At 38.7% G+C, this 13,029-nt stretch overlaps 1 protein-coding gene across 1 annotated transcript in view; it reads left to right on the plus strand.

Moving 5' to 3' along the window:
- The first annotated feature begins 374 nt into the window (after window positions 1-374).
- Window positions 375-13,029, plus strand: part of msh5 (mutS homolog 5) — a 58,143-nt gene continuing 45,488 nt past the window's right edge. Inside the window, 4 exon segments of the mRNA XM_051919818.1 lie at window positions 375-479; window positions 7,645-7,768; window positions 8,911-8,991; window positions 9,100-9,138. Of these exon segments, the coding sequence (XP_051775778.1) occupies window positions 438-479; window positions 7,645-7,768; window positions 8,911-8,991; window positions 9,100-9,138 (286 nt within the window). The 5' untranslated portion in view covers window positions 375-437.

The following is a 13,029-nucleotide window of genomic DNA, read 5'->3' on the forward strand; positions in this document are numbered from 1 at the left end:
CATCTGTTCAGTTCTTGTCACTTTCAGTCTGGGGCATGCATTCTCAATGTTCTCTCACATTGAAGCAATATTAATTCTATGCCAGCTGTTTTACATTTTTTGCGAAATAATAGAAAAGGGTTCCATATAGTCAAGGAATATACACAACAATCTGACTTTTTTGGATGGATGGATGGATATACATTTTAATGAAACCATCAGTAATATATTCTATTATCCTGATGAGATTTCTATTTTCATCTGTATGTGATTCTGGCCTTCATTTCAATGATAACTTAATTTTTTCTTTTCGAGAACAGTTTTCTTTATAATCTATAGTTGTTATGTGCAGGTTTTGAAACACTGTACACTTTCTCTTTTGTGGTTTAGGTTAGAAAAATTGCTAGATAAAGGGACTGAGAGTTTGTAAATAGCCTTAAGAGATTTTTGGATAAATTATGAATGAACAAGAAGACCAAGACAGTAACGAAGAAAATGAGGTACTGTAAAATGTTGAATATGAGTTTTCACTATTATTAATTACAACAATTTTTTTTTTTTAATTTTAAAAACTGTATATTTTCAAATGGAAATATCTGCTTTGACTTATCTTTGTTTGTTTTGAAATGTATCTCACAAAGAAAGTCATTACAGTATATGTCATGAACGTATTGTGAAAAGTACACCCTCTTTCATATTTATGTTTTAAATATTAGGACATCACTTCTTCTTCTTCTTCTTTTGGCTGCTCTCGTTAGGGGTTGCCACAGTGGATCATCTTCCATATCTTTCTGTCCTCTGCATCTTGTTCTGCTACACCCATCACCTGCATGTCCTCTCTTACCACATTTATAAACCTTCTCTTAGGCCTTCCTCTTTTTCTCATACCTGACAGCTCTATGCTTAGTATCCTTCTCCCAATATACTCAGCATGTCTTCTCTGCACATGTCCAAACCAATGCAATCTCGCCTCGCTGACTTTGTCTCCCAACCGTCCAACTTGAGCTGACCCTCTAATGTACTCATTTCTAATTCTGTCCATCCTCATCACACCCAATGCAAATCTTAGCATCTTTAACTCTGCTACCTCCAGCTCTGTCTCCTGCTTTCTGGTCAGTGCCACCATCTCCAACCCATATAACATAGTTGGTCTCACTACCGTCTTGTAGACCTTCCCTTTCACTCTTGCTGATATCCGTCTGTCACAAATCACTCCTGACACTCTTCTTCACCCATTCCACCCTGCCTGCACTCTGTTTTTCACCTCTCTTCCACAATCCCCATTACTCTGTACTGTTGATCCCAAGTATTTAAACTCATCCACCTTTGCCAACTCTACTCCTTGCATCCTCACCATTCCACTGACCTCCCTCTCATTTACACACATGTATTCTGTCTTGTTCCTACTGACCTTCATTCCTCTCCTCTCTAGAGCATATCTTCACCTCTCCAGTGTCTCCTCAACCTGCTCCCTACTCTCGCTACAGATCACAATGTCATCAGCAAACATCATAGTCCATGGGCACTCCTGTCTAATCTCATCTGTCAACCTGTCCATCACCATTGCAAATAAGAAAGGGCTCAGAGCCAATCCCTGAAGTATTCCCACCTCCACCTTGAATTCATCCGTCACTCCTACCGCAGACTTCACCACAGTCACACTTCCCTCGTACATATCCTGTACAACTCTTACATACTTCTCTGCCACTCTCAACTTCCTCATACAATACCACAACTCCTCTCGAGGCACCCTGTCATATACTTTCTCCAGGTCCACAAAGACGCAATGCAACTCGTTCTGGCCTTCTCTATACTTCTCCATCAACACCCTCGGAGCAAACATTGCATCTGTGGTGCTCTTTCTTGGCATGAAACTATACTGCTGCTCACTAATCATCACCTCATTTCTTAATCTAGCTTCCACTACTCTTTCCCATAACCTCATGCTGTGGCTCATCAATTTTATCCCCCTGTAGTTGCTACAGTCCTGTATATCCCCCTTATTCTTAAATATCGGCACCAGTACACTTCTTCTCCAATCTTCAGGCATTCTCTCACTTTCCAAGATTCCATTAAACAATCAGGTTAAAATCTCCACTGCCATCTCTCCTAAACACCTCCATGCTTCCACAGGTATGTCATATGGACCAATGTTTTTTCCATTCTTCATGCTCTTCATAACTGTCCTTACTTCCTCCTTGCTAATCTGTTGAACTTCCTGAGTCACTATCTCCACATCATCCAACCTCTTCTCTTTCTCGTTCTCTTCATTCATAAGCCTCTCAAAGTATTCTTTCCAACACCGTCTCCTCGCTTGTGAGTACATTTCCATCTTTATCCTTCATTACCCTAACCTGCTGCACATCTTTCCCAGCTCGGTCCCTCTGTCTAGCCAATTGATACAGGTCCTTTTTGTCCCTCTTTAGTGTCCAACCATACAACTCATCATATGCTTTTTCTTTAGCCTTCACCACCTCTCTCTTCACCTTGCACCTTATCACTTTGTACTCTTACCTACTTTTTGCATCTCTCTGACTATCCCACTTCTTCTTTACCATCCTCTTCCTCTGTATACTCTCCTGTACTTCTCCATTCCACCACCAGGTTTCCTTTTCCTCCTTCCTCTGTCCAGATGTCACGCCAAGCACCTTTCTTGCTGTCACCCTTACTACATCTGCTATAGTTTCCCAACTGTCTGGTAATTCTTCACTACCACCCAGTGCCTTTCTCACCTTCTCCCTAAACTCAACCTTGCCGTCTTCCTTTTTTAGCTTTCACCATTTGATCCTTGGCTCTGCCCTCACAATCTTCCTCTTCTTGATCTCCAACATCATCCTACAGACCACCATCCTATGCTTCTTAACTACACTTTCCCCTGGCACTACTTTGCAGTCTTCAATCTCCTTCAGATTGACTCTTCTGCATAGGATGTAATCTACTTGTGTGCATCTTCCTCCATTCTTGTACGTCAACCTATGTTCCTCCCTCTTCTTAAAATACGTATTCACCACAGCCATGTCCATCCTTTTGGCAAAATCCACTATCCTCTGACCTTCTTCATTCCTCTCCTTGACACCATACCTACCCATCACCTCCTCGTCTCCTCTGTTCCCTTCACTAACATGCCCACTGAAATCCGCTCCAATCACCACTTTTTGTCCCTTGGGTACACTGTTCATCACTTCATCCAACTCACTCCAAAAATCTTCTTTCTCATCCATTGCTCACCCAACTTGCAGGGCATATGCACTAACAACATTCATCATCACACCTCCAATTTCCAGCTTCATAATCATTACTCTGTCTGACATTCTTTTCACCTCCAGAACACTTTTGACATACTGTTCCTTCAGAATAACCTCTACTCCATTTCTCCTTCTATCCACACCATAATAGAACAATTTGAATCCACCTTCGATCCACCTGGCCTTACTCCCCTTCCATTTAGTCTCTTGCACGCACAATATATCAACCTTCCTTCTCTCCATCATATCAGCTAACTCTCTCCCCTTACCAGTCATACTGCCAACATTCAAAGTTCCTACCCTCAGTTCCTCTCTCTTTACCTTCCTCCTCTCCTCCTGCCTCCAGACACGTCTCCCCCCCCTCTTCTTCTCCTTCTTCCTCTTCGGCCAACAGTAGCCCAATTTCCGCCAGCACCCTGTTGACTAACAGTACTGGTGGTGGTCGTTGTTAACCCAAGGCTCAACCGATCAGGTTTGGAAATTTGTATTGTTGTCCGCATATTGATTTGGCAAAATTTTACACCGGATGCCCTTCCTAACGTAACCCTCCCCATTTATCCAGGCTTGGGATATTAGGGCATCACTAACAATCATTTAATCCTCATAAGGTCCTGAAAATAGAATTTTTTAATCTCAGGTGACATACAACACATAATAGATTTAATTTTTTCCTTTTTAATTTATCAAACAAGCTACCATGCAGAGTTCATTTCCTAAATGTGAGAACACCCTGATGATCAGTAGCTTGTAGTACAACATTTAGCAGCACAAACTTGAAGTAATCATTTCTTGTCTGAGTGTATTAGTGTCTTACATCAAACTGGAGGAATTAGCCCTCTCCTCAGTACAGCACTCCTTTAACTTACAGCTCTCTTAAGGTCTCAAAATAATATTTCAAAGTAGTTGAGATCTGGGGCCTCATGTATAACGCCATGCGTAGAACTCACACTATAACATGGCATAAGCACAAAAGCGGGAATGTGCGTACGCACAGAAAAATCCAGATGCAGGAATCTGTGCGTACGCAAACTTTCACGTTCTTCCACTACATAAATCACGATCAGCGTGAAAAGTAATGCACGTGCACGCGCCTTCTGTCCTGCCCCAACTCCTCCCAGAATTATGCCTCTTTGAATATGCAAATTGATATAAATAGCCTTCTGTGAAAAGACAATGGGAAAATCACGGGGGAAAAAATAAGAATTTCAGCGAATACCAAGTGAAGGCAAAGGAAAAACGTACTATTTGTTGGTTTAAACAGTGGTTTAATCAACAAAAGAAAGTTGATCGAGTGACAGAGTGTCGGACAAACTTGAAAGCACAAGTTCACAAAGTCGCACAGTGCCCAAAATAAAAAAGAAGTTGTCACATATCAAAGTCGGCGTGAAAAGGCGACTCGTAGCGGACCGTCTGAGTGTCATATGAAAGCTTATTAGGGTACAGACAAAAAAAATAGACACAAAGTGGGAAAAAAGCACGAAATGTCAACTTTAATCTCGAAATTTCCACTTCAATCACGTAGTTTAATTTGTCATTAAAGTAGAACATCATAAACTTCATCTTAAAATCATTTAATTTAATAGTTTCTCAAATACCTTTGTAACTAAAGTAGCACGTTAAATGCTTTGTTTTGTATGTGTTCTTCTATGTGTTCTATGTGTGTGAATCACTACGTCCTTCTAAAAAAGACTTTCTCTTCCTCCCACAGGACACAGAATCCATTACATTCGTGATATTATAGCTCTCTGAATAATTAAAATACTGAGATGTATACGTGATATCTTTTTCATGATGATAGGAATGAAAGCATGTTATTAAACATGGGAACACGGTGGCGCAGTGATTGTTCATATCTCACGCAAGAGGCTTGCTGTGCCATGCACGACATTCGATGAAATAATTTATTACAGAAGTACTGTCTCTTTCAAACATACTAACCTCCAATTCCTGTCCATACTTTTCTTTCTCCAAATACCCAATCGCCACACAATCAGCTCTGTAATAGACGTTAAGCCATCTGTAAGCGTAGAACGCCGATTCTTCAAAACTTTTAAGGAACACTGAAATAGCTTCGTAGTACATGTTTAATTATTCTATCCGTCTATCCTTCCAGTGTCACGTCAGCACCAGCAATAATACAGCACAAGGCAGGAGCTATCCATGAACTAGCTAGCGCTGCGGCACCGTGTCCTTACATGTTTAATTATTAACAATACAGATTATTTAAATGAAGTTAAAGTTTTATCTGTATACTATAAGCAACATATTTTGCTGCATTTCATCTTAAAAATGATATTGTCATCATACACACTTTATAAAGTGGCGCAGGTTGTGCAATATTATAAGTGTAGTGCAAGTTTACAGTGGGGTAATTGTACTTATAAGTACAAACAGTTCTACAAGGAGCACTTGATTGAGTGCGTTTATAGTTCTTGGAATGAAACTGTTTCTGAAACGAAAGGTCCGTACAGGAAAGACTTTGACGCGTTTTGCCGGATTTCTGAGGCAGCGTGTGTTTGAAACTGTATACCGATAATTCTCTTTCCGATCAGTGATATAAATATTCCGAGTGGTGCAGTGAGAGTAATATGGAAAAAGATGATCCGCTGTGGCAACCCTTAACAGGAGCAGCTGAAAGAAGAACAAGATGCATTGAGAGTAACAACGCTAAAGCAGCTATGGTATTTGGAATACTATGGCTATTCCCCGGACCATTATATTGCTACAGGTTAATTACAATCAGATGCATTACACTAATAAACAATATGCAGTTAGTTTCAGTGTATTTATAATGCTGCGTCAGGAATGTGGGTCTAAGAAAGAAAGGGTGACCACACAGGAACAGTAGCACTGCTTTGACGCTGGGTGCCGCCAGTCTGCAAAACCGAGCGGAGAAATTGTGTACGCCAGGGTATGAGGTACCGTGGAAATGTGCGTGGCTTTACGCCAAGTTTAGGTTTTATACATTGCGATTTGAGCGTGGAAACGTTCATACGCAACATTTCTGTGCATACGCACCGTTTATACATGAGGCCCCTGGACTTTAAATTAGTCACTTCAAAGCATTGGCTATTCGTTTTTCAGTCATTAAGTTGTTTTTCAAGCATAGTCCTTTACATTCAACAAGTCAGGTTTACAGTTAGCCTTTTACATAATAAAGCTCTTACTGTATACAGAAAAGTGCATAATTTCACATTTTAATAATGGTCTAAAAATCTGCTTACTTTAGAAATTTAAATGGTTGTATTACATACTTTTCCAAGCTTGGAGGATTTTGCACCTATTTTTAGGTGTGTTCACATGTAATGTAAAAAGCCCCTATAGAGATTTTCATGTCTGTGTCTCTATCTGTCTGCCTGTCTGCAAAAATCAGCTTAATAATAATAATAATAAATTAGCTCCCAATGGACCAGTATTGTTGGAGTTTGGCACACTTATCCTTCAAGGAAATTGATTTGGAAAGTCCCATTTTAAATTAAGTTTTTCAACCAACGATTAACCAATTTTACTTCACTTCAGTACAAATCTGCTGTTCATGAAAGTTACTGAACCACCACAATCCTATTTGGACTATTTTAAACTACATGAAATTGTAAAATACTGCTAAAAAGCTTGTACTTAATGTAGTCTACCAATGCATGTAATTTAATTTTATTATCACTGTTATGTTCTACAAAAATATTTAATAAACTGAGATGTGATGACTGACTTTTTGCCTTCATTTCTTGCTTTAAGGTGTTACAGACTAACTTTAAAGCTGATTATGATGGTTGATGGTAAATGACTGTCATAGAACAACAATTTTGATAAAGTTCTTGGAATAACAAGTCATTGAAATCAGGTTCACCAAATTTTCTGGGACACCCATTCCTTTGAAGATTGACAGCTATTTTGAATTGTGTCCATTTGTTAGTAATACTTCTGAGTAGAGAATGATAGATTTCTAATTGGCCAAAGATGTCCTTATAACCCCTCCCAGACTGATAAACAGCAACAAATGCTTTTCTAAGAACACTGATGATGTCTTTTACTTTTGGCTTGGAGTCACCGCAAATCTGAATGCTCAAGATTACCTGTTTGGTAGCGCTCGAATAAAGAGGCAGCAAAGATGTACTTATTTTTTTCACACATGGCTTTTTTGTTGAATATTGCTTGTAATTTAAGGTTAGACTTATCTAATCTTAGATATCAGTGATTACTGGGTGATAATTAGTGATGTCCTGCTTTGTGAAAACATAGAATAGGAAGGGTATGTAGTGACTTTTTTATTTCAGTTATTTAAAGTGCCATTATTTAAAATGTAATTTTCTAAAATTATTTTTAGTATTCTGAAATTACGGTGACTATGTTAAACACCTTGTGCTTATAGCACAATGTCTCATTTTTTATTTTCTTATTTATACTGAAGTCTTTTCTGCAGGTATACCTCAGTGTGCTGTGCAATCATGGCCAACTTGGAGTCGCCTACTATAGTATGGTTGACTGTGCTGTGTACTTCATGCCTGACTCCCAGGATAACAATAGCCTTAGATTATTGAACAAAGGTATGATTGTATAGGATGTGTTACATTTAATCAATTTAAATATTAAATATAATAAATATATATTAAATATCACTTTGTTGCGGAAGAATTTTTGGGATGCTAAAGGACCCTCAAATACCCACACCCACTCTCATACATCGGCCAATTTAGAATCATAATTTAATCTAACCAGTTTGTCTTTGGAATATGGGAGGAAACTGAAGTATCTGGAGTAAAGTCTGTGCAGACACGAAAGAACATACAAACTCCACCTGGTCAGTTACTAACCATGGTCTACAGACCCAGGATTCTGGACCTGTAAAGCAGCAGTAGCATAGTAGAGTAGCCTCTGTGCATAATGCTGCCCCTTATAATTAAGATAATTATATTTTTTCACACATTTGCAAGAACTGGCTGACTTGGCAAAATTATCTAGATAGATAGATAGATAGATACTTTATTAATCCCAAGGGGAAATTCACACTACCCACTATACATTTTTTAACCTGTCCATTACAAAATGACAAGAGGTCAGAGGCTATTTCAGTTACATCAGCTGCAAAACAAGAAATAGTGCACCGGTCTATCTCAGTGCAAACTGACCAATCCACCCACAATCAATCAAACTGTACAATGACAGTTTAAAATCACTAGGACAACTAACATAGTATGTGGGGGAGTTTGGGAATGAAATACACAGAAGAAAACCATCACGGTAAATGAGCTCCACATAGTTAGTGACAAGACTGGAATTTTAATCCAGTATTATCATAGAAGTCTGAATAGCAGGGCTGATTATTGTACCTCATTGTCATTCTTATTTGGGACATACTGAAATAAATATACAAATATCTAACCTGTGCATAAAGCAGTTTCTATAAATAAGTTGTTAATATATATCTACATATTTTGTGTCTGATGTCCTGTTCAACACTTCTGAGCTATGTGCAAATGTAAAGTTCACAAAGTAGTAATAACATTATTATTGCTGATTGTTTAGGACTGAAATTACTAATGAAGGCCTCCTACATATTTGTCGCATTTTTCACAATGTTGCATTTTTTCATTCATTTTATATTGCTTCATTGTGTTAGTTTTCTTATTTATATAGTGAGCTTCATATTCTAAAGCAATTTATATGATTTTAATTTGTTTTTCTGCAGTAATTGAAGATGTTCATCCCAAATGCCTTATTACTAGTGCTAAACAGGAACAGAATTTTGCAGAGTTCCTAAAGAAGCTAAGTTAAGTGCCTTTACAAAATGGATATTCAACATAAAGAATGTATTTTCAATGCTTTCAAGCATCTTAGGCAAATAGTAATATCTCTATTCTGATTCTTTCTTTTTCAGATACTATAGAGACTGTGCTGTATCCTAATGCTGATTTTGGTAAGAATCATGTTCCTTATTTTCATATCTGTTGAAATTTTGATGTGCGATCAAGCTTTATATATTTTAGACTGTGTAATTATCCAACTAATTTAAATCAGGTACTTTCTATTCCACAACTATTTTAGCTGCTTCTTTGAGTTTATATACATAATATCTGATATTTCACAGCTCCTGAAAACTGGTTTGCGAGGGCTATGTCATTGGGAAAGATATTTTTGGTGTATATACTTCATCCATTTAGTTAGCTAGTGATCACAATTTGTTTAATTTTCACCATTTAAAGAACAGAAGTTTACTCCGGTGTCAAAATCTTGTAAATCATGTCTAATTTGATCTGGTGCCTCCTCTGTTAAAGCCAGTAACATCTCAAGACACATTTGATTTTACAAAGTCACAGTTCATTAACTGCTCCCATAGTAAGACACCCCACAAAACTGAAGTACTTTTGCCAGTTCATATATTCATTGTCCATATAGTAAAGCTTTGGAAGAACCACGCCTATACCATATATCCAGTTTGGTATCAAATTTATGGTTGAAACTTGAATCCATACTGCCCATTTTCTTTTGTAATAGGGTGACTATAGAAATTTATTATGAACAGTAACATAAGGTTTAATACAACCCAAATAACAAGTCCTACACCACCCTTTGGGCAACCATGGGTAAGCATTCTGTCTACAAACAAAATAAGTAACATTAGCAGCATCTGGTACTTTAGCTTAGTGAAGAAAGGGACGTCTTTGAAACTTAGTCAGTTCCAGGAGTGTTTATGTTAAAGTAATAATAATAATGATAATAATACATTTTATTTATATAGCGCCTTTCCCATGCTCAAGGCGCTTCACAGAGTCTTAGAAAAAACAGCAGGGTATATGTAACATTGGATACAAATGTTTTCCTAAATAGAACAATGAAACAGATAATAAATCATTAAATAGAATAAAGAACAATAAACCAGAGTAAAATACTAAATTCAATACTAAAAGAAAAACCTAACAAATGATCTAACTCAGGGGTGGGCAAACTACAACAACAACAACATTTATTTATATAGCACATTTTCATACTAAAAGTAGCTCAAAGTGCTTTACATAATGAAGAAAAGAAAAATAAAAGACAAAATAAGAAATTAAAATAAGACAACAATAATTAACATAGAACAGAGTAAGGTCCAATGGCCAGGGGGGACAGAAAAAACAAAAAAAACTCCAGAGAAAAAAATAAAATGTGCAGGGGTTCCAGGCCACGAGACCACCCAGTCCCCTCTGAGCATTCTACCTAACATAAATGAAATAGTCCTCTTTGTTTTTAGGGTTCTCTCTACGGCCCGCGGGCCACATCTGGCGCGTTGGTCTTTTTAATCCGGCCCGCCGAAGATTGGTACAAAATTGCCCAAATCAAATCATATCATAATTATGACTGCATTCATTTGACCTTGTCCTGTAATGCCTGGCGTTCCATCAGAGGGAGCATTAGGCGCAGTGATACATTGACTTGATTTTGCGGAGCCCGGGTTACTCTCTGTTATTACTCTGCTACTGCTCTGAACCCATCTGCAACAATGAGTGGGCCAAAGAAAAGAGAAGTCGACAGTGAGTGCCAAGTGTTTAATAAGGAGTGGGCAACTGAATACTTTTTCACTGAAGTCCAGTCAAAGGCTGTATGTCTTATTTGCCAAGAAACCGTTGCGGTTTTAAAGGAATACAACATCAGCCGTCACTTTTCCACCAAGCATGCTAATTACGTTAACAACCAGTCAACGCAAGAACGGACGGCTACCGCTCAGAGGTTGGCAGCTAGTTTGCAGGCTCAGCAAAACACTTTTATCCGACAAACTGCCATCCAAGAATCAAGCACGGAGGCAAGTTATGTGCTGGCATTCAAATTAGCAAAGACCAGCAAGCCTTTCTCCGAAGGGGAGTTTCTCAAAGAGTGCATGGTAGAGACAGCAGGTATCTTGTGTCCTGAGAGCAAGAACACATTTGAAAAAATTAGCTCATCATACAGGAAAGTGACTCGCCATGTTGAGCTAATTGACGAAGACTTAGCTAGCAAGTTAAACAAAAAAGCGGAGTCATTTACATTATATTCCTTGGCACTGGATGAAAGTAATGACATAAAGGACACCGCTCAGCTTTTAATTTTTATCAGAGGGATTAATGACAATTTTGAGATAACGGAGGAGTTTTTGGCCATGAAATCCCTAAAGGGGAAAACGTGTGGAGAGGACTTGTATGAGTGTGTCGGGGGTCATAAATTGGCACAAGCTACCTTGCGAGTACGCTCGCCAACGTTACTACAAATGGATCGCCAAATCTGACTGGAAAAAACATTGGGTTGCTGAAAAGAATCCAGAAGAGGGTGAAGGAGGACAACCCTGAGCAGGAGGTAATTTTCTTACACTGCCTAATCCACCAGGAAGCACTGTGTAAATCCGTATTGCAGCTTGACTATGTAGTGAAGCCAGTTGTAAAACTTGTTAACTTTATTCGAGTGAGGGGACTTCAGCATCGTCAGTTTATTAAGTTTCTTGAAGAAATTGATGCTGATCACCAGGACTTGTTTTACCACTCCAATGTCCGCTGGTTAAGTTTGGGGAAAGTGTGTCGACGAGTGTGGGAGCTCAAACAGAAGATTATCTCATTTTTGGAGGTACTTGAGAAAGCTGACGATTTTCCTGAGCTGAGTGACACAGATTGGCTTTGTGATTTAGCTTTTGCTGTGAACATACTGACACACATGAATGAGCTGAACGTGAAGCTACAAGGGAAAGACCAGTTTGTGCATGAAATGTACACAAATGTCAGAGCCTTCAAAACCAAGCTAGCTTTATCCTCAAAGCAAATGTCAAACAACTCATTCGCTCATTTCCCCACACTGGCTACGCTGAAAGAGGCCCCTCGACTTGTGAAAAAATACAGGAAATCACTGGACGACCTGCATGGAGAATTCTGCCGTTGGTTCTCTGATTTTGGAAAAATTTACAAGTCACTTCAGCTGGTGGCATGTCCCTTCACATAGGACCCTGAAACAGCACTACAGGAGTTGCAGTTGGAACTGATTGATCTCCAATGTGACACCGTCTTAAAGGAGAAGTTCAACTCTCTTAAACTGGATGTGTTTTATGCTTCATTAAGTGCAGTCAAATTTCCAAACATCCAGAAGATGGCACAGAGGATGCTGGTGTTGTTTGGCTCTACGTATGTGTGTGAACAGACTTTTAGTGTTATGAACACCAACAAAGCACCCCACAGACCCCAGTTAAGCAATGAACACCTCAGATCTGTTCTGACAATTGCCACAACAAAACTCACACCAGACTTCAATGCACTGGCAAAAAAGGGTGATCAACAACACTGTTCCCACTAAAAGTGAATGTAAATATTAACACTGTAATGCCTTTTTTATGTTTATGTTTGATATGTATGCATCTAGTGCTGGCCCGGCCCGTCTGTCAAATTTTAAAAGTCAATGTGACCCCTGAGCCAAAAAGTTTGCCCACCCCTGATCTAACTTGTGGTATAACAAACACACAAATTATCCTGAGCACCTGGACAGAGAGGTAAACTGAAAGAAAGGGCAGAATGTTAAGTTAAAAGCCTTCCTAAATAGATGAGTTTTAAGTTGTTTTTTAAAAGAATGAACGGAGTCAGCTGATCTAATTAATTTCGGGATGTCATTCCAAAGTCTGGGTGCTATAGAGCTGAAGGCCCTGTCACCCATAGAATGCAGGTTAGTGTGAGGCAGAATCACCAGAATCAGAGGACCTTAGTAAGCAAACAGGAGCATAGTGATTTAGAAGGTCACTGATGTAGTCCGGTGCAAAGCCATTTACAGCTTTGTTATTAATAGAATTTTATATTCAATCCTGTAAGACACAGGGAGC

The sequence above is a fragment of the Erpetoichthys calabaricus genome, chromosome 1 (assembly GCF_900747795.2).
Source record: "Erpetoichthys calabaricus chromosome 1, fErpCal1.3, whole genome shotgun sequence".
NCBI classification, from domain to species: Eukaryota; Metazoa; Chordata; class Cladistia; order Polypteriformes; family Polypteridae; genus Erpetoichthys; species Erpetoichthys calabaricus.